The sequence below is a fragment of the Sinocyclocheilus anshuiensis genome, unplaced genomic scaffold (assembly GCF_001515605.1).
Source record: "Sinocyclocheilus anshuiensis isolate Anshui unplaced genomic scaffold, SAMN03320099.WGS_v1.1 scaffold363, whole genome shotgun sequence".
Classification (NCBI taxonomy): Eukaryota; Metazoa; Chordata; class Actinopteri; order Cypriniformes; family Cyprinidae; genus Sinocyclocheilus; species Sinocyclocheilus anshuiensis.
This window is the reverse complement of record NW_015552568.1, coordinates 744641-767908: the sequence shown is the minus strand read 5'-3', so window position 1 is coordinate 767908 and position 23268 is coordinate 744641. Positions and strand designations below refer to the sequence as shown.

The following is a 23268-nucleotide window of genomic DNA, read 5'->3' as shown; positions in this document are numbered from 1 at the left end:
ATAATTTTCATATATAATAAATTACTTGCGCCTCAGAGCGAGCAGACGAAACACAATGAATGCGGTCATTGGAAGTGAATGCTGCTGTTTGGGAACAGAGTCGTGTAAGACATTTCTGGGAGGCAATTATACAGAAATACTTTGATGACAGACTTTGCTCGTGCATTTCCGAATGACCATAACAACATTTCAGATGCTGTGAATGAGACTGGTCCGCTGGTTAGTCAGGTTTTGCTGTCCCATAGCGCAAAGTCACATGACTTTTTTGATGCGCTTGGAAGAATTTATTCGCAAAATGCATTTCCATCTCCCATTATTCACATCAAGTCAAAAACCACCTCAAGCGAGCGTAAAAACTTTTTTGCGAATTAAGTGATTTTTATTAGAAATTTGGCGTTTATCACTCGTTTCTCATGCGATACTTCAAAATGCGCATTAAAATAGGGTGATGGAAACTGATGTGAATGTACGTGGCGTGGTACAGTATATTGAGACGGAGGCGATAGAATGTGCGCTGTAGCAGGATACTATGATACAGTGGTGTGAAAAAGTGTTGGCCCCCTTCCTGGGTGTGGCTAGAGAAATTGAACTCAGGTGTGATAAACCACAGTTTTAACAGGGGGGCAAACACTTCTTCACACAGGGCCATGTAGTTCTGGATTTTGTTTTCCCTTAATAAAAACCTTCATTTAAAAACTGCATGTTGTGTTTACTTGTGTTATCTTTGACTAATATTTAAATTTGTTTGATGATCTGAAACATTAAAGTGTGACAAACAAGCAAAAAAATAAGAAATCAGGAAGGGGGCCAACACTTTTTCACACCACTGTATATCTTCAGAAGCAGATCGTGGAGACATTTTTATCGTCCACGATCAAAAATCATCCTATCGCACACCCCTATTTGCCTCTGTAATTTTATTTTCATTTTCTGTAACCCAAGGTCGTTACTCCATTTTTCCCCACAGTTTATTATTGCCCCAATACACCCTAGATAGGGCATTGTAAAAGAGTCCAAAGGTTCAAATCTCAGAAGATCCCCATTTATTCTGTTTAGAATTTAGAATTTAAAAGGGTCCTATTATGCTCTTTTACAAAGTCTTGATTTTGTTTTGGGGGTGTACTAGAACAGGCTCTCATACTAGGTTGTATTTTTCACATATTTTACATTATTACAACACCTCTCTCCCCAGTCTGGCATGAACGGCTCGAATAGTTCCTGTATCAAATGAAAGCCCACTATCACAAATCCCGGAAAATATGCGTTGTAGTCCAAACAAGTCATTCGTTGTAGTTTTTGAAATGTGATTTCTGTTAAATAAAATATCTCCTTTTGAAGTGGACTTTGAACTTTGCAGATCTTTTTTATGCTCAAACAGCAACATTACAGACTAACTAAAGTTGAAAAAGTGAAAAAACATAATAGGACCCCTTTAAATATTCAATTTGTAATATTAAACCCAATCTACAATCAAAGGGATATTTCACCCAAAAATGAAAATGCTGTCATTAATTACTCACCCTCATGTTGAGAAGACATGAGGGAAGAATTGTTGAATAAAGTCATTATTTTTGTTTTTCTTGCACACAAAAAAAATTAGTGTAGCTTCATTAAATTAAGGTTGAGCCACTGATGTCACATGGACTATTTTAACAATGTCCTGACTACCTTTCTGGGCCTTGAATGTGTCAGTTGCGTTGCTGTCTATGCAGGGTCAGAATGATCTCAGATTTCATCAAAAAAATCTTAATTTGTGTTCCGAAGATAACCGAAGGTCTTACAGGTTTGGAACGACATGAGGATTAGTAATTAATGACAGAATTTTCATTCGATTAAATGTAATACAGGCCATCCCTACACTTCAGCATATCTCGTGATGCCCAGTATGGTTTAAAGCATGACTTGCTAGTCTGCCAACAAGAGTGAAACACCATAGAGCTAAAGAATTTAAATGATTTTTTAGAACTTTAAAGTTCTTTTAAACCAGCGCACCAAATGGTATGAAAAAAAAAAAACTCGAGACCTAGAAAAATAATTAAATAAAGGCAGAGGCATAGATTAAGCACACATAAAGAGTACAGAAATATCTGTAGGACTTAGAAAACATATACACTTTATTTGATAGTTTAAAGGTCAGTTACGAATAAGCCCTGCGTTTGATGTCTGGACTGTTGTTTGGGGGTGAAAAAAGCCATCACTAATCAACCCGTTGAGCGAAGGTCATCAGAAGAGTTTTCAAAGACGACAACAAATCAAAATGTTCTCTGAATCTAATATCAAACAGGCCCGGTGTCAGCATTTATCAGAGAAATCAGACTCCATCTCCCCTCTGTCCTCAAACCCACCTCCATACACTGCTGCCCTTTGAAGTAAAAAGAATGCCGGATCGCAAATTACCCAAGAGATGTCTGAGATAGTCTTTGAAGCCCTACTTTGATAGCATAGTTTCCCTTCTCCTACCCCTTCCTCTCCCGTTTTTTGTGTGCTTGGAGGTTCAGGCAGGCTCTGTTGGGCCTCTTGCATGTGGTTATGGTAAGCTATGTGGCATCATTTGAATTGCAAGGACCAGAGAGGAGGTTTAAAGAAAAAAGCCTGTCGATATTCTGCCCTGAATTGACACCTCACACAGTCCCAAAAAGACCTCTGAGGCTGATTCAAGGGCAGGAGTTTTCTGCAGCGTTTCATACTGAAAATGGTAAATAAAACAAAATAATTTAAAATAAAATAAAAATAAAACATACTGTATACAATTTAATATTTAGATGGAACTAAAAAGAATGCAAAGTTTGGGCAGAATTCTTTGAGATGTGTTTCTTGCTGTTTGTATCCTCTGATTGATTTCTGCTCAACCCAAGGTTTAATTTTAAATAAGCAGTATGTATTTTTAACATCCAGAAACAGCTCATCTCATTTTAAAGCTCCATAATTTTAAATCTATAATGAACAGGAATTAATTACTGTTTGATAACTTGTTTTTGAGAGGCTGAGTTTCCTTCCTGAAGATGAGCAGATATTTAAACTCAATGTTGTTTCTGTTCTCTGCTGTTTATTTATAGCTGAAAAAAACAAAAAAACAATGGTTGAATATAAATCTCTTGCCATAAATAAGACATCATATTTTACCTATTAATCCTAGTATATCAAAATAACAGGAATTAATATCAGCTAGTCTCTTTGACTCATTACTTAATTAGACTGTCATAATTTGGGTATAAATTACATATATATAATATACATATATTATTATATATATATGCAATTACATATACACATACATATATATAATATACATATATTATTATATATATATGCAATTACATATACACATACATATATATAATATACATATATTATTATATATATATGCAATTACATATACACATACATATATATACATATATATATATATATATATATATATATATATATACACACACACACACACACATATATATATACACACACATATACATACTGTACACACACACACTTACAGTTACACATTCAAAATTAATATTTAAAATGGTCTATGATTACATACTTTTAGATGATCATAAAACGCTAAAACTGCAGTAATATTTTTATGATGGGTTTACATATTTAAAGACTGAATATTTTTTGATCATAGAATTTTTAATTGCAATGCTATGATCTTTTTTTGACTCAGATCAATCAGACCATTAAATCAGACCATCAAAACTTAATCAGACAGTAATTTTTTATATCAATTTAATTCAGTTTTATTTTCAATTATAATAATTCTCAACTTTTTATAACCAAAATACACCAAATAATACATTTAAAACAACATACTGGCATACTACTCTTCTGTTTGAAATGTTACAGCAAACCGTTTCATTTTTACAAAAATAACCAGTATACAGTGTAAACTGCACAGTATACAGTAAACAGTACGTAAGCACTCCATTCCAAACATATCTCTCATCTACATGCAGCAATTAACTAATGTGTTTTTACCACCATAATGAGAGCGTGCGAGCTGCTATCCTGGTGCGAGCATTGCTGCGACTGTCAGTTTGAGCTTTCTGATAAAGCAGCGGAGGTTAATATGCAATTGCTCACCACACACGTTTGGACGCAGAGGCCCAGCGGCACGCAGCACAAAGCACCGGCCTGGCAAGCAGTTCAGAAGATTCACATTCGCTGCCATAATTAACTGTGATCAAGCCTCTCCACAGCTTTGATGGCCACCTCATATTAGTGTCACCAAAGAGTGTTCAAACGTTGCAGCTTTCGCAGAGACGTACAGATCGCTTCAGAATGAATGAGAGGACGCGGCTCAACCTGACACGGGGGACGTGAGAATAGAGGGTATAGCATACATACATGCTTTTCATGTTCAAGAGAGAGCCGAACACATCATGTGAATTATTCAACAGCTGTGCAGAGACTTTTATCAATAGCTAAAAATCCAGGGATTTCACATCGTTACCTAAGCCAGCTCAAGCTAAATTTTAAGGTTTAACTGGAAAAAAAAAAATGGATGAAGATGAGTTTTAAACTAGACTTGAACATGTAGGGTAATGATATGTTTTACCTTTCCGTCTTCTGAGTATACATTCTCATGATAACCTCTGACAATCGTGCGGTCAATAAAAAGGCTCCTCATTACCACAATGGCTTTCAAAACCTTGCCCAGGGTGACCTGGAAAGAAATAAGACAACAGAAGATAGGATGAGTGGGTGATATTTGAGCATTTCAACTATGGCCACTTTTTGCATTCATAAAAATACCAACAAAAAAAAAACAACTTAAGAAGAAAGTGAAAAAGACTGAAGACTGAAAACTTTTAAAGGAAGTTAAGACTGAAAACTTCCTTAAAAGACCTCCTCAAATGATGTATTTTATTGTGCTATGTCTCTTAATATTCTGTGGTGGACATGACATTTAAAATAAAATGGCCATCTCCTTTCTTGCTAAGCAATACAATCAACACTAAATACAAACAATTAAATATTTTCACATTTTTGGCTTATTTGACAATCACACCTTGTCTGGAAATTATGAATTTAAGATTTTTTTTTTTAACAATTCTTGAATTTTTTATGTCAAATATTTATTTACATAATATGTACACACTTTGAAATCAATCTCAAGTATGCTCTTTACTGACTGTTGTCTTCATGGAAACCAAGTACACTCATTTTTGATAAAACTTTATTAGTGGCAAAATCATCTATGGTAACAGAAATGACATTCAGTCGTCATGATTTGGGTAAAAAAAAAAAATAATCAAAATAAATATTGAAATGGTTTGATTAGTTCATTCTTTGTTAATGATAAAAAATGCCATTATATTTTCATGATGATTGAAATATTTTAAGACTGCGAATATGCATAAATATGCCGTAATCTATGCATAAAATACACAAAATTTGCAAAAATAAATGATAATCATGGTAAAGAGTTTTAGGTAACACTTAAAGCCTTTGTGTCTAATGCATTATAAAGGGTTATAAAGGATATAATGCATTATAATTATTCATAATATGCATTGTAATACATTATATCTTAAATAATTATAAACAAATTATAAACTAATTTAAAATTCAAAGTGTAACAATGAATTGATAAGTGTTATAATGTATTAAATGTGGTTACAATTATTCATGATATTGTACAATGCATTACAAAGCATAATTAATGCATTAAAACTACTTTTTATAATTCATTATACATAAAGGCTTTAAGTAAAGTGTTACCGAGTTTTAATACAGTATAACCTTCATTAACAAAAATAAAAAAATTGTTAATTTAAATAAGAATGAACTTTTGAATCATAATTCATATTTAACTATGGCCACTTTTTGCCCTCTTGCGTTCACAAAAAAAAAGCCTGCCTTAGACAATTTTTGTGACTTTCTTCTAAACCATTTTTCTGAAGCATTTTTCGAATTTAAAAAAGAAAAATGTTCAGATGTTTAAAAAAACTGATTCTTGATTTTTCTTTACATCAAATATTCATGTAAATGTCATCTTCACAATAAATATTGATACAGCTGCTAAAAATGCAAATATTTTTATGTTGTATTGAACGTTTAAAGACTGAAAATATGCATAAAATATGCATAAATCTATGCATAAAATACAGAAAAAATTAGCAAAAATAAATGATAGTCATAGTAAAAAGTTTTAATATGACTGTCATAAACAAAATTTAAAAAGTTAATTTATTTATTTTAATAACAATTAACTTTTGGGACATAAAGGTGGTCGCAATCAGGGCCGCATTAACCATTGGGCTAGGCGGGGCTGAAGCCCCGGGGCCCGGACAAGGAGGGGGCCTGTGGAGTAGATTGATTGGTCATCGGTAGCACCGATTGCCAAAGCCCCGCCCTTCACTTATTAACGCTATTATTTAGTGGAGCTTTTCCATATATTCCAGACTCGCGTGGTGCACATCTGCTCGTACATCGCCAGTCTAAACTTGAGTTATTTTTCACGCCTTGTGCTTAAACGTTAAAATGTTATGTCAAAATGTCTCCTCGTCAACACAGTTATTTGTGTCCTAAAGGAACGTTAATAGTTAAATATAAAGCAAGTGTAGTAATAGGCTATGTGAGATCCTAATATGATGAGATTTTAAAGGGATAGTTCACCCAAAAATGAAAATACTGTCATAATTTACTCAGCCTCAAGTTGTTCTAAACCTGTATGAATTTCTTTGTTCTCCTCAACATAAAAGAAGATATTTTGAAGAATGTTCGTAACTAGAAAGTTTCTGGTCCCCATTGACTCCAGTAGTGTATTTTGTTTTTCATACTATGGAAGTCATGGGGGCCCAGCAACTGTTGGGTTACCAGTATTGTTCCAAATATATACTTTTACATTCAACAGCAGAAGGAACTCGTATAGGTTTAGAACAACAACAGACCTTTAATTTGTGGGTGAGCTATTCCTCTAAAACAGCCTAATTTAGCTAATTTAGCCTAATTTATGTCAATGATGTTAATCAAACATTAGAAAGAAAATCACTCACTGTCCTTGACCAAATCACTTTTGTAAAATAAATAAGAATGAATGTATATTGAATTTATACAGTGAAGACTATTCAGTTTGTTTGTACATTTATTTTATACAATATAATTTATTATTCAGTGCTTTAAGTGTTTCAAGTAGGTCTATTTTTTGTAATTTGTGGCTGTTTACTTGTCTTAAGTATAAGCTTGTTTTTACTTGGGTTAGTATTTTTTATTTTTTTTAGTATTGAAATTGGTAACAAGAATTATGAAATTTCAATGCATCAAAATTTTGATGGGATAAAAATCCTATTTAAAGCTATATATACACAGTATATTTTATTTGTAATAGGGGGCCCTGCAGTATAGCCCCGGGGCCCTGTAAGGTCTTAATGCGGCCCTGGTCGCAATTAATATTTATTCAACCAAAATATCTTTATTTTAGAGTTGAATTGCAAATCAGAAACAGCTGGTTTGGCCAATTTTTCTCAATTACTAAAACATACAGCACAAAACCCCTCTCTTCCGAGAATTAGTTTTTTTCCTTCATGCCAAAAAAAGTTCACACTCCAGCCTGAAACCATCTGCTGTCAGGAGGGGTTTCACTTGAGTCTTTTGGCTTAAAATGGGTTTAATCTAAGGCAAAGGAGGAAATCCCAGTACAATATTCTTTAATCCTCACATTCACGCTACACACACCTCAGAGAGAAAGACAGATACAGTACAACATGGCCAGGAAGAGGGGTCCACCCCCTCGATATTTGCCAAAGTTGTTCAAACATCAACACCGTCCCGTGAACAAAACAGCAATGGGTTTCGGCTGAGCCCCACTTGCTGAATAATTTATGTATCAGGCACAGTGAAGGATGCTGGGTAAGCCTGGGCCAGGTCTGAATGCTGGCAGGGTGGTGACGGTTCTTTTTGTGGTCCCTCTGAGGTTTTCAAAAGCCGCTAGATTTGACCCCACCACTGACTGTGAAGGGGAACACGCTCAGGTGGTCTGAAAAAAGACGGACAATGGCGACCAGCGTGATAAAGTTCAGCTAAAATAACACCCAGGTGACAAAGTTTGACATAAAAAGAAACTAGGAATCAGAAGAAATGAAATATCAGTTCATTTGAGATTCAGAGGAGTGTTTTCAGTTCCTCAGAGCTCAGTTTTTATAAATGCCAAACCAATAATGCAATATGGAGGGGACCGCTTTTTTACAAAGGAATAGTGTGGCAGAGCTGAATGTACTATTGTGAAAAAGAAAGAAATTAATTAAAATGAGATTTCACAAGCATTACAACGGATGGATTGTCTGGGAGTCAATGAAGAAAAGCAAACATGTCACTGACGTCCAGCCAAAGAGTCTAGTGAAGTTCTATGCATACATGAATAAATATATGAATAGGAAATTATTTGTTGTTTGGGTGAAAGAGCTGATTGTAAACATGAACCATATCCGTTGAAAGAGATGCCACTGCCATAGATTCCCACACCTGGTAATTGGAAAACTTTTACAGAAGATTGGGTCTCACTATGGAGAAATGGAGATACACTTTCTCAGACTTCATTACAGTATGTAAATTAGCTCTCCAAATAGATAGATAAAAAGCACTCCAAGTAAATAAGTTTCAACCAAATTTCTTTTACAACCAGTCTTATTTTAGCATTATTTATTAAAGCAATAAGCCCCGTGAAGCCGTGGTTTACAGTGAATTTATAACAGCTAAGGGGGTTTTAGGCACTCCGCTTTGTGTCGTGCCTAACAACGCCCTAAGCTGTTATAAATTCACTGTAAAACACGGCTTCACGGGGCTTATTGCTTTAATAAATAATGCTAAAATAAGACTGGTTGTAAAAGATGGCAAGACAAATGGCAAGACAAAAGTGGATAGGTAAAAATCAAAACACTAAAAAAAAAAAATCAAAACAAGCACTTACATTTTTAGACAAAGAAAGATATATACTGGGAATACAGAAAAATTTGTCCAACAGAAGAAAGGAAGTCTTAAAGGTTTGGAACAGAAATTATTTTTGTAAAATATCCCTACACAAGGCTCCTTCAAATCACCTGACATCAAGCAAACAAGAGTGTACAGATATGTAGTGTACGGTACACTGGCAAGTTCTCACACTCACACTCACACTCACACACACACACACACACACACCCTTCAAAACTCAACAGTGGGGGGAAAAAGAAACTCTGTAGACATGATCAATCATGTCAAGATCCAGCAGAAATACCCATTCATACTCAGTGAGCCTCACAACACATGTTTTTCCCGCTTTAAGGTTTGCTTATTAAATTCATGTCTGTCAGAGTAGCTGAACGCCTGGCCTCTGCCCGGAACCGCTTGGCGCTGCCAGTCGACACCAGCACTCACAGCCTGAATCCATTACCCCTGACAGCCTTTAAAGTTATAGTTCTCCCAAATGTAAATTGAAATATTATTTTTCTTGCCAGAAAGGCAACTTAGAGGGTGGATGCCCAAAAACGAAAGCAGTTATTTCTGTTCACTTATAACAGCTGCCTTATACAGTGGGAAAAATATTTATTTGATCCCCTGCTCATTTTGTAAGTTTGCCCACTTACAAAGAAATGAAGGGTCTGTAATTTTTAAATCCAGAAAAAACACATTATATAAAGGTTAGAAATTGATTTGCATTTCAGCGAGTGAAATAAGTATTTGATCCCCAAGCAAAACATGACTTGGTGCAGAAAACATTGTCGGTAAGCACAGAGGTAAGACGTTTTTTGTCGCTGATCACCAGGTTTGCACACATTTCAGGAGGCATTTTGGTCCACTCCTCTTTACAGATCCTCTCTAAATCCTTAAGGTTTCCTTAAATTCCTTAATGTGCTTCTTTTTGAGACACTCCTTTGTTGCCTTGGTGGTATGTTTTGGGTCACTGTCATGCTGGAAGACCCATCCATGACCCATCTTCAGTGTTCTGGCTGAGGGAAGGAGGTTCTCGTCCAAGATTTTACAGTACATGGCCCCGTCCATTTGCCCCTCAATGCGGTGAAGTCGTCCTGTACCCTTAGCAGAAAACAGCCCCAGAGCATAATGTTTCCACCTCCGTGCTTGACTGTAGGGATGTGTTCTTGGGTTCATTACCAATGGTTTGCTTGGTGACTGTGCTCCCAACTGCCTTAAGATCATTAACAAGCTCCTCCCGTGTAGTTCTGGGCTGATCCTTCACCTTTCTCATGATCATCCTTACCCCATGAGGCAACATCTTGCACGGAGCTCCAGACCGAGGCTGATTGATGGTTATTTTGTATTTCTTCCATTTCCGAATAATCGCACCAACAGTTGTCTCCATCTCACCAAGCTTCTTGCTAATGGTACATACACACACACTTGTGAAAGTATTCATACCCCTTAATTTTTTTCACATTTTGTTATGTGTCTGCCTTATGTTAAACTGCTGTAAATCACTTTTTTTCACATCAATCTACACTCCATACACCATAATGGCAAAGCAAAAGGTTTTTAACATCTTTGCAAATTTATTAAAAATAAAAAACTTAAATGATTGATTCCATTGCATAAGTATTCATACCCTTATCTGGGACAGCTGATATTTAGCTCAGGAGCATTCATATTGCTTGTAGATGTTACTACACTTCGAGTGAAATTAACCTGTGGCAAATTCAATTGAATGGGTATGATTTGGAACGGCACATACATCTTAATAAAAGGTCTAACAGCTGATAATGCATATCAGAGTAAAAAACAAGCCCTGAGCTCAAAATAACTGCCTGTAGAGCTCAGAAACTGGGTATGATTTGGAACGGCACACACATCTTAATAAAAGGCCTAACAGCTGAAAATGCATATCAGAGCACCAAGCCCTGAGGTCAGAAGAACTGCCTGTAGAGCTCAGAAACAGGTGTGCGTCAAGCCACACATCTTGGGAAGAGTTCAGAAAAAATTCTGCTTCATTGAAGGTTCACAGAAGCATGTAGCCTCCATTATCCATAATGGAAGATGTTTGGAACAACCAGGAATCTTTCTAGAGCTAGCCTCCTGGCCAAACTGAGGAATTGATGGAGAAAGGCTTTGGTTAGTGTGGTGACCAAGAACCTGATGGTTACTCTAGTTGAGCTCCATGATCATATGTGGAGATAGTAGAAACCTACAGAAGGACAAACATCGCTGCAACACTCCACCGATCTGGGCTTTATGGCGGTGTGGAAAGACTCAATCCTGTCTTTAGTGAAGACACATGAAAACACACTTGGAATTTGCAAAAAAAGCACCTAAAGGACCCTCAGACTGTGAGAAACAAGATTCTCTGGTCTGATGAACCTCAATTCCAAGCATCATGTTTGAAGGAAACCAGGCACTGCTCATCACCTGCAGAGTACCATCCCAAAAGTAAAGTGTGCTGGTAGCAGCCTCATGCTGTGGAGCTGTTTTTCAGTGACAGAGACTGGGACACATCAGAGTAGAAGAAAATCTCAATGCACCAAAATACTGAGATAGCCTTAATGAAAACCTAGTCCAGAGCATTCAGAACCTCCCAGCCAGAGCCTGAGCTTGAACCCAATCAAATATTTCTGGAGAAGCCTGAAAATGTGCATCTGCCCCCATCCAAGCTGACAGAGCTTGAGAGGTGAACAGGTGAGGTGAAGAATGGCACATGATTGCCAAATGCTGATGAGAAAAGCTTGTCACATCAAACAAAAAAGACTTGAGGCTGTAAAGGTGCTTCAGCTGAGTGCTAAGTTAAGGGTATGAATACTTATGCAATGTACTTATTTCAGTTTTTTTATTTTTAATAAATTTATGAAGAAGTGACAATTGTGTTTTTGCTTTGTCAATATGGTGTATGCAGTTAAAAGCAGTTTAACATAAAATGAAGATTAATACTCACTGTTAACATATTACTGGTGATGAAAGATATTTCTAATATTGAATCAATAACGGATTCAAAAAAATTGAATAGATGCTAATTTATTTATTTTTGTGATGACATCGTCACACTCCCCTCTCCTTAAGAAAAGCCGGCCCTTAGGGGAAAGGCGTTAAATCAGAAGTCTTTAAATATCTTTCTCAGTAAATCCAAGAAAATCTTCATCATCACTATCTTCTTTAAAGATTTCTTGTAATCGACGTTTTTGTAGTGACTCAAGTTCTTGTGCAGAAGGGAAGCAGGATTTAAGCTTGGAGACGTGGACAACCCTTAAGTCTTCTCCTGAGTCCTCCAGGACAATTTCATAGTTCAGAGGTCCTAGTTTCTGGACTATCCTGTAAGGTCCTTGCCATTTTGGAGCAAGTTTCGCGGAAAAGAACTTCTCTGCCTTAGAATATGGGTGAGCACGCATCCAAACTCTGTCTTTTTTCTTAAAGACAACTTCCCTTCGATTCTTGTCATAGTTTTGTTTTTGACGTTGAAGAGCTGTATGTAATCTCTTCTCAACATACGCCTTCATTTGATTTAATTCTGTCAATTTATCATAACAGGAATCATCAGGACACACATCTCGTGGTTGCAGTAACACATCCATAGGCCCTCTGAGTGATCGATTGAGGTTTAACTCAGCCGTTGTACAATGGTTTGTTGCAGAAAACCAGGCAGTTTTCGGCATTCTGGCTTGTAGAGCTGGCAAATATGACAATTCTGCACAAACGCTTTGACATTTTGATTTAGATTTGGCCAATACACCAAAGCTTGAAGTCTCTTGCAGGTTTTGAACTGGCCGAGATGACCAGCAAGAGGATCTTCGTGAAGAGACTGGAGTAATTGTGATCGAAGAGCCTTTGGTATGTACACTTGGTACAACGTTTTGTGTGGAAACTGGACAACTCTGTAAACTTTGTCCTCTAGTATTGTAAATTTTGTAGAGGAATTAACAGTGACTTCTCCCGACTCCACTATTTGTTCATACAGATTTTGAATGTCTGAGTCTATCTGTTGTGCTTTCCAGATGTCATAATCTGTGATTGGCAGGGGCAGGTGTTCGGTTTTCTCCGATTTGGCCTTCAGGGATAAAACCGTGGAACAAGTTAGAACTCCTGATTCCTTGATGTCCAAAGGAGCTCTAGACAGAGCATCAGGAACTGCATTGTACTTCCCCTTCCGATACTCCACAGTAAAATTGAATTCCTGGAGTCGAAGTGCCCACCGAATTAGCCGTGTGTTAGGCTTCTGCGTTTTGAAGATCCACATCAAGGAAGAGTGGTCAGTAACGACAGTGAATAACTTTCCTTCCAGGTAGTACCTCCATTTTTCAAGAGCCCATACAACGGCCAAACACTCCTGCTCAGTGGTGGTATAATTTCTTTCTGCCTGATTCAAGGTTCAACTGGCATATGCAAGGACTTCCTCTGTGCCCAGCCCAGAATCAACTGTTGAGGAAGAGATGATGAAAAGGGATGGGTAGGTGAGTACACCGACTCCAGGTGAGTGACAGTGCTAACAGTAGGATGATTTACAGAGTTTCTTTTAACAGAATTTGAACTTTGCTGTCCTTTATAGTTTTTATTCTTACCAGAACCATTCTGAGGACATGAAGCTGGAGAATGAGAGCATTTACACCACCAACAGAAGGGATTTTTAGAAATATCTGGTGCTGGAGCTGAAGCTGACAGTGGGGTACTCAACTGAACAGAAGCAGGATTACTTACTCTGGGTTTCCAAGGTCTTTTTCAGTTGTTCGTATTGTAGCTGGTTTTCCTTGTCTTTTTCCAGTTGTTGCCCTAGACGGACTAAACCATCTACAGTAGTAACCCCGTTACTGCGAAGTTGACTGGCCATCTGAGGATTAATGTTCTTCAGGATTAACTTTATGACTTCCTCCTCTGTAATTCGAGGCTTCCAGCATTTGCATAAAGCTCTGTACATGTAAGCAAAATCTCTTATACCTTCGCTCCTCATAGTCTTCTGATAAGAAAGCCGCAAGGAACTTGGATTCAAACTCCTGCCATGTAGTGGTTTCAAGTCGAGCAACATCCCACCAGTCTCTAGCCGTTCCATGAAGCACATTCCTGAGCGTGGCTATTAATTCTTCATCTAAGAGTGGATGGAGAGCCATGAAATCATAAAATTTCTCCAGAAAAATCAGAGGATCATCACAATCATCTATACGACCAAAGCAAGGGAACTGGATTTTAATGGGCTGTTTTCCCAGAAAATGTCCTCTACCTTCCACAGTGGTTGTAGCAAATTCATTAGCCGGATTAAGCTCAGAATCACCCAATCCATATTGTAGATTAGAATGAAGGCGCTTCAACCTGGGATTCACCACTGGAGTTTCCACCACATTAGAAGACGGAGAGAGAATTGTTTGCACCGAAGCATTTGCTTTCATGGAATTCTGCTGTGGTGATTTTAAAGCTTCCATGTCCAAAGTTAATTGTTGAAGATGTTGCGTACACTGGTGCAAGTCATTCTGCAAGATTTTATTTGAACTTGACTCAGCAATAAAAGTGTTCATATGATGAGTACATTGATCAGTTGCCTTTTGAATAAGATCCAAAGAAGCAGCCATTGGTTCCATGAAAGCATTGAAATCCTTCAGCACCTCTGAATGATGATTCTTTAACCGCCAATGCAACATGTTATTGAACTCCTTCCTGAAGTGTTCAAACTGATTACTCATGAGCTGTTTAATTTCCGTTGTTTGTTTTTTAGATGCAGCATTCACATTCATAGTGAAAGTGTCTACAACCTGCTTTAACTCTCCCGTCTCCATTAAAACAGTGTCTTTCAAACTCTGGTATTGTGATTGAATCATTTCGCTCAATTGCTGAAGTGTCAGAGTGTCCCCAAATCCAGCATCTCCAAATGTGGATTGATAAACTGGTGATAATGGGGGTCTGAGATCAAAGCTTCCTGTTAAGTCCATATCCAGCAAAGTATCATGAGTTGTAAAAGCCTGGCATCCTTCCAGCGAGTTGGGTAAAAGTGTTTGAATCCCATCCTGATCAGAAGCCATCAAGTTCACAAGATCATCTTTCGAGGCTTTGTTAATGGGTTGATTGCTATCTCCCTCCATATCATGACATGACTTACTTTGAATAGCAGCCATTTTGTCTGAAGGATTGTTTATTACATTTCAATGATATTAACTAATGAAGTAAAGTTTGATTTGAGTGTGCTTTCCTTCTCACAACTTTTCACAATTTTTCGGTCCCATCTGGGGTGCCATTTTTTATGTAACGTTTCCTGCTCTTGGTTGAAAAAATTATTTTCTTTTTTAATGCTGGGGTGCCAGACAGAGTTTCTGTCGTTTAATCAAACCAAACTTAGAGTCAAGTCAGTCTAAGTCAAGAAGCATACAAAGGCCTGTCTAACTAAATAGCCACATACCCTGAAATTGTGAGTTAGGAAATTCTTAAATTTTACAAACGAGAAAAAAAAAACCTTCAACATAAAAAATAAAATTGAACACAATAAATCACCTTTTGCAGTTTTCAGATCAGTATATTCAAGGTTCAAAAGTTCATCAAATCAGACCAAACATAATAAATGTACAGAAAAGGAGAGCAAGCAGTTCATTAGAAATTGTCCATAGCATAAGCAATGTAGTCCAGCCAAGGAAAATAGATCAGTTCAAGCCCAAAACATTCCGTTCAGTTTCTGATATAATCATCAGCACAAATGAACTCCCAATAGTCAAAGTGGCACACACACACACACACAAAAAAAAAGATAATACTAATATTATCAGTCAACAGTCAACAGTATCCACAGCCGCTGTATTTTATTCACAACCTCGTTTTCCAGAAAGTCCGATTCAATTCCATGACTCTGTGACTCCTTAAGCGTTGAGATTGATAGTTTTCAGACTCCCGATCCGTCAGTCCATGTCAGAATACACACTTGCTCGACAGCATCCTTGCAGCATTTAAACGACATCCTGCTTGGCATACAGCGAAGTGTGATGAAGTGATTAGTAATCCAGCAAATGTGAAGTTGTTGGATCGCTATAATCGCCGACGGACTTAACTTTCAACGCGGTAAAACAACAGAAACGCCGCGTGAATCTTCAGAGGGAGCTTCACGAGATACTGCTTGCCGCTTGGCCACCGCCATCTTACCAAAACGGACGTCATCAACTAATAAAGGTACATCCGAGGGCGGAACTCGTACCGTAACCACCCAGATGACTGGAACTACAGAAATATTTACTAATGCTGCATGCATTTAGTGTTCTGATTGGGTTGACATGAATGATGAGAATGAATGAATATATATATATATATATATATATATATATATATAAATTTTTTTTTTTATATACACACTATATTAAGTATATATATAATATGACCCTGGACCACAAAACCAGTCATAAGGGTCAGTTTTGCGAAATTGATGTATACATCATCTGAAAGCTGAATAAATAAGCTTTCCATTGATGTATGGTTTATTATGATAGGACAATATTTGGATGAGATACGATTATTTGAAAATCTGGGATCTGAGGGTGCAAAAAATCTAAATATTGAGAAAATCGTCTTTAAAGTTGTCAAAATTAAGTTCTTAGCAATGCATATTACTAATCAAAAATTAAGTTTTGATATATTTACGGTAGGAAATTTACAAAATATCTTCATGGAACATGATCTTTACTTAATATCCTAATGTTTTTTGGCATAAAAGAAAAATTGATAATTTTGACCCATACGATGTATTGTTGGCTATTGCTACAAGTATACCCGTGCTACTTAAGACTGGTTTTGTGGTCCAGGGTCATATATAATTTGCTGAGAACAAAACAGAAATAGAATGATTATTTTTACAGTGACTAAAATATAATAAAAAAATTATTATAAGTTCCAGAATAAGTTCTAGCTAATTAAAAATAAAATAAAATAAAATCTGAGGCAATGATGGTCCAACAGGGGTGATATATAAATAAAAAAAATAAAATGAAAGTTAAAACAAAGCGAAGAAAACACAAAATAAATAAATAAATAAATAAAATAAAATACAAATTATATAAAAAAAAATGAATAAATAAAAACAAGAGTAAAGCAGAGTAAATATAAAAATGATATAAATACAAAAATAATAAAAAATGTATCAAATAAAATAAGTGCTAGAATAAGTTTTTGCTAATTTTAAAGAAAGGTTAATAAAACAGAAAAAAAGTAGAATAAAATGAAACTAAATAAAATAAAAAATAAAAATTGTGAGATTCTCGTAGAGTGAGTTTGCCTTCTGGTCTTTCTTCTCCTTTCATGAGAGTCCTGCTGAGTGCTGCAGTAATGAAACCACCACTGATCACCAGCCGGTGGAGGCACAGAACTTCACAGAAACTTCACACACATTTTTTCCCACATGCTGAGTATCTTTTTCTTTTTGTCTTGTTTCACCACAAAATGATTTCTAAAAGAAACAGATTTATAGTGTGTATATATGGTGTAAACAGATTTACACCACACATTCAAAAACAACATATGCAACTATTGTGTTATTACCTGTCAAACAATGACATTCACTGATAACTGATTCATCAGATACTACAAAGAAACTTACTGTCTTTACTTACTGGATTTTTGTACCTGTTAAATTACTTCAGTTTTTTTTCATGCACCCAAATTAAAACTGTCATTTAGGATAAAACTATTTTGTTTTGCACAGAGAAGCACAGCTGATCTCCATCGCCCTCCCCAAAAACCATGATCCCTTAAAGCAGGATTTCAGGAGTTGATCAAAGGCTTCCGAATGAAACCACACTTCTACAGCGAGGTTAATACATCCAGGCTTCCTAAAACACACCACTGATGTGTGAATCACTGACGCAAGACATATTAAAAGAAAACCAACTTCAAAAAGCCGTAACTTAAAATCTGAACTTTCAGAGCAAGAGAATTTGCAAATAGTAGCTCGCCAGTGTGACTCATAATTTCACAATTTCTCATAATATACAGAAACAAAAAATGCCAAATCCCTCGCCGTAATTCTAGGTGTGAAGCCAGTTAGTAGCGTCAATAGCTATTTCTAGGCATGCTTTTCAGCTATAAGCTATTGGGAAAGTAAATTTCTGAACATAAATACTAGAAAGAAAAGAAGTTGACTTCGAGTGTGGTAAACGTCAGGGAGTCCTGGAAAGGTTCATTAGCTGATCTTAAGTGCATCCCCGACCGACTGGATCACAATGGTGGCAGATGGTATTTTTTATTTGGAGTGACAGTGGGCCGCGGAGAGGGAGGGAAAAGTGGCAAAAACTGTGAGATTGGACAAAAAAGAAACAGTTTCTAAGCAACACGTGAGATCTCAAATCAGCTGCGAACAAGGAAGGAAAGAAGCCAGGCGAGAACGTGGCCAAGCCTCCTGCTCCCCATGACCTTTCCTTTGAGAAAAATGGATCCTCATTCAAGTTGTTTTAGACTAAAATAAGTTTCATGTTCAGCCGGACCACTCTACTGTATGCTTTTCAGCTCGTTTCTAAAACACGACTGCATTCACTTTGGCAGAACTGGGGGAAATAAGACCCCTTTTACATCCGTGTTTTGTATCAGGGCAGTATCTGGATGTTCTTTAGCTTTGCAGCCAAGCGCACATTATTGTGCATAATTTGAAACAACAAAACCAAAACAAATACCAAAGCAACAAAAAACAAATAAAAAAATGTTTAAATAAAATAAATAAATAAATGAGAGAAAATGATGACCTCCAACAGAGGTAATGTAAATTAATAAATATAAATAAATCTTTTAAAAACTAAACTAATAAAACTACACAGAAACCAGTAAAAAAGACAAAAAGACAATGAAATAAAATAATAAAATAAAATAAGTTCTAGCTAATAAAATATTTCCAAAAGAAAATATGAGAACATGATGGTCCACCAAGGGTGATATATAAAATAAAATAAAAATAAAATATATATTGGGGGATTGACTGAAATGTTTCTGTCCTTTAAAGAATTTAAACAAAATTTAACAATTAAAAAATCATGTATATTAAAATGTGTGTGTGTATATTTTTAAATATATATTCAAGTTTTAAAGTGCTTCTGCAAAAATAGACTAGGAGAGCGATGTGAGGGAGGATTTGGGGAGATAAATGAGAGATTCCAAGTGTAGTCCAGTGGAATAACTCATGGGATATTGTTCATTGAAACGGATGTCCAGATCCCAAGGGAGAATCGCATGTTTTTTTCACATTGCGAGGGCTGAATAAAAATGAAAAAAGAGAAGAAGCTGGAACACAATTAACAAATCTGATAATGATTATTTGATATAGACCAATGTGGTCAGAATCAATCCCTGCACAATTTTAACGTTGTCAGATGCAATACAACTGTGATTCGATCACTGAAAAAGCAGATGTAAAGGTGGCATCTGATCTGATACCTAACAGGGCTGTCGCTGCACTCTAAATAGCACCGGGGGGAGCTGTTTTTAGGGAAAAATGTCAGTTCCGACAGATTTTGAGGTGAACAAATTGCACTATTTTGACAATCTTGGAAACCTGAACGCCACAGCTGAGGTCTCTGAGAGTGTCCACCTCATTAGCTTTCAGCACAGCTCACTGTACCATCAAAAAACACGAGGAACAAGCTGACACACCATAACGCCCCTGAGTGCAAAGAGGGGTGTTTTCCAATAGCCTCTTCCACCTCTCTGAGTACGACCCGCTCTGACCTCTCCACCTCACGCCGCTTCTGTCCTCATCAACACAATGCCACACTCAGAGGTCGTTCTGGAATACCGTCAATATTCCGCACGCTGCCTCACGCCCATCCGCCCCCGAGCTTCGGACTGCCGTGGCAGCGACCTTGAGGTGGGAGAAATATTTTGAATGTAGATCAATCGCAGATCAAGGTCACTTTAGAATTCAATTAACAAAAAATAGCTCGACTCTGCTCCAGTGTGAACCTTTGAGCTCACCAACCAGTCCACAATGATTCAGTCAAGGTGGAAAGAGAAAGCAAGAGAACAAGAAGGGAAGTAGCCAGAGAGAGTCATGTGGACTAGCAGCTAGCGCATGCAATCTGACACGCTGAGCTGTAGAGTTCATATGGACAACTCAGGTTTGGATCTGACTACCACGAACATTTACATGTTTCTGTCCTTTCTCTAATGCACTCTAAATATATATATTTTTTTTTTCTGTCTGGATTTACAATATTCTACTTGTTAATCAGACCATTTATGAAATAAATAAATGGACATGAAAAACTGATTCTATTTTAAAATATTAATATAACAATATTATTACACTACCATTCAAAAGTCTGGAATTGGTAAGATTTTTAAATGTTTTTAAAAAATCTCTTATGCTCACCAAAAATGCATTTATTTGATCAAAAATAGTACAAACAGCAATAAATTTGTGAAATATTATAATTCTTTGAATACATTTTAAAATGTGATTTATTTCTGATGGCAAAGCTGAATGTTTTAGCATTATTACTCCAGACTTCAGTGTCACATGATTCATCAGAAATCATTCTAATATGATGATTTGCTGCTCAAGAAACGTTTCTTATTATTATCAATGTTGAAAACAGTTGTGCCACTTCATATTTTTGTGAAAGCTGTGATATTTTTTTCAAGATTTTCTGAGGAATAGAGTTTAAAAACACAATTTATTTATAAAATTTTGAATATATATATATATTATTGTCTTTTGTTATTGTCTATATATATGTATATCTTTACTGTATTTACTGCCATTTTCAATAAATGTAATAAATAGAAGTGTTTCTTTCGGGGTGGGGGGGGGCGGGAATCTTACTAACTCCAAGTCTTTGAACAGTACTGTACACTGGTCAATTGTGCTGTTTAGCTGTCAAAAAAAAAAAAAAAAATCCTAAAAATGTGTTAAAAAAAACCCCCACAAATATTTGATTGCAGAATGCTGTAATTTACCAATCAGAACAAAGATTCCAGAGAGACAAGATATAAAAATATGAGCAGAAGAGTAGTAAACAGACGCAGTGATACAGAAGTGGGAATGCGTGTGACATGAGGGACTTTTCTGGAATCTACAGCACAAAATCACAATCAGCCGTGCACAGGCTTCCAAAAAACTGTATATTCTACTGAAGCCAGTTAAAAGCATCTCTGTGCAACTGTTCATTTCCATACACACTGTACATCTGTAACTCAGGCAGAGCCCTGTGGGACGTTTCACGTTCAGAACTCGCTTTGATCCGGACCGCTGCAGGAGTGACAAGCTCCAGTTTGTGGCAGCACTTTTAAAAGTGGGTTTTAAGATCTGAAATGCATTCTCCACTGCTCTGAAAAAAAGAATATTGTACTTCACGCTTCAGCATATAGTTAATAACTGCCATGGAAGAAGGTATGAGGTTAAGCTAATGGAATTACAGGTCCAAGGAAAGCAGGTAGAGGGCCTGAGAAAGATGCATTTTCCATGCTAATTAACATCTCCTAATTATGGTCGGGCAAGGCTATTAGGCGGAATCTGCCCGTAGAGAGCCGTCCTGTGCCCCAATTAATGCCATTGCACTGTGCACAACCGGGCCTGTTTACAAACTGATTTTAAAGAGATGCAGCACTGCTGTGGAGAAAGCTTGATTGCTTCTTGTTATAAATGGCAGATGTGTACCCCACTGTGATGTTTTCTAACCCTCCCTTCCATTCACTGCTATTTGTACATTTACAGGAAAGGGACAGGAACAAAAACTAACAATAAGTTAACCTCTAATACAGTGGTTCTCAACTGGGGAGTTAAAAATAAAATAAAATAAAACAACAAAAAATAAATAAAAATAAATAAAACAAAAACTCTGATGTTCAATGCAATGGAAAGTAAATAATTTAATATTCATAATAAAAAAATTTTTTTTAAATAAAAACATTAAAAAAGTAATGAAATAATCAAAAATAAAATAAAAACAATAATTGAAAAAAAAACAAAACTTTTGGATCTGATGGCCAAAAACAAAGTAAAAATAAATAAAATAATAGCAATAAAATATAATAATAATAATAAATAAAATACTTTTGGATCTGATGTTCAAAGCAAAGTAAAATAAGTAAAATAAAATAAACTAATAAAAAAAAAATTTGTTTTATTTGAAGTTCAATGCAAAGGAATGTAAAATAAAATAAAATTATATCTGAACAAAAAATAAATAAATAAATAAAAGGCTTTTGGATGTGATGTTCAATGAAAATTCTCACAAAAAAAAAAAAAAAACAAAAAATATATATATATATATATATATATATTATTTTTATCTGATGCTCAATGGAAAGGAAAGTAATTGTAAAAAAAAAAAAGACCTTTGGATTTGATGTTCAAAAACATAAAATCAGATGAGACCCACTGTTCTAAAGAGACAGAAAGCAATTAAATGACAAAAATGTCCACTTCCTGTTAGAAAAATAATTAGGTAAACCCTCTCAAACTCAAAAAGGATCATCTTTATTTACACATGCACAAACGGTCCATCAAACTGTCCTTTTTTTTTTGAACGCTTTGCTGAGCACCGTACAAAAGCGTGTCCGACGAAGGGCCTGGCAGCGATTTAGCCCCCACGGTGACAGATCACTCCGGCCTGCCAACTGGGCCATCTGGAAGTGCATGCCCTGTGGGTGTGAACCACTGAACTCCCACTGCTGTGGAAGGGGCATTTGTAGTCTTCCTGGCACCGCTGCCAAGATCCCTCAGTCTCTCTTTCCTCTCAGTCAGCGTTGCCAAAAGACATGACGGCAGCAGAGAAGTGTCAGAGGAAGTCTCAAAGGTAGGTAAGGGGGATGGTGTGTGGTGTGAATGACCCAACTGACAACTGACATCATCTCAGAATGTGATAATTCAGCCCAAAAAGGCTGCAAAACATCATCTAGATAGAGGGGAAAACATTACCAGGAGACAAGAAAAATACCGGTGATACACTGATACAGTGAACCATTGACAAAAATATCCAAATTACCCATTGTGACAACTTAATGTTGCAATCAGGGGTGTCATACAACTATTTTTCTTTTTTTTTTCTCTCTCTCTCTGAGGAGGCACCAAGTCTAGCCTGGCTCATATTGTGCCCTAGTTGAGATGAGACATGACTAAAGAGGAAGAAAAATGTGTAAACAACACGTAAATGATGACAGAAGCAAATGGAAATGATCTGTGTGGCCCAGTTAGACTTGACAAATTTGGATAAATATGTGATTACTGCCACGCCATATAAGACACATATTTTTTTGTACCTACAATAACAACTATAATGTGTTTTTGTACTACTTTAATATTTATTAACAATATTACTAGCCAATATATTCTGGTTTCTAAAATGACATTTACATTGAAAAATGTAATAATCAAATAAAGAGGAGGTGCAACCAAAACTCATACTATTA

General features: G+C 36.3%; 1 protein-coding gene across 1 annotated transcript in view; it reads right to left on the bottom strand.

Moving 5' to 3' along the window:
• Positions 1-23268, bottom strand: part of LOC107665006 (mediator of RNA polymerase II transcription subunit 27-like) — a 72700-nt gene that overhangs the window by 7562 nt on the left and 41870 nt on the right. The window contains exon 5 of the mRNA XM_016455728.1: positions 4559-4666. Within this exon, the coding sequence (XP_016311214.1) occupies positions 4559-4666 (108 nt within the window). The remainder of the gene's footprint in view (positions 1-4558; positions 4667-23268) is intronic.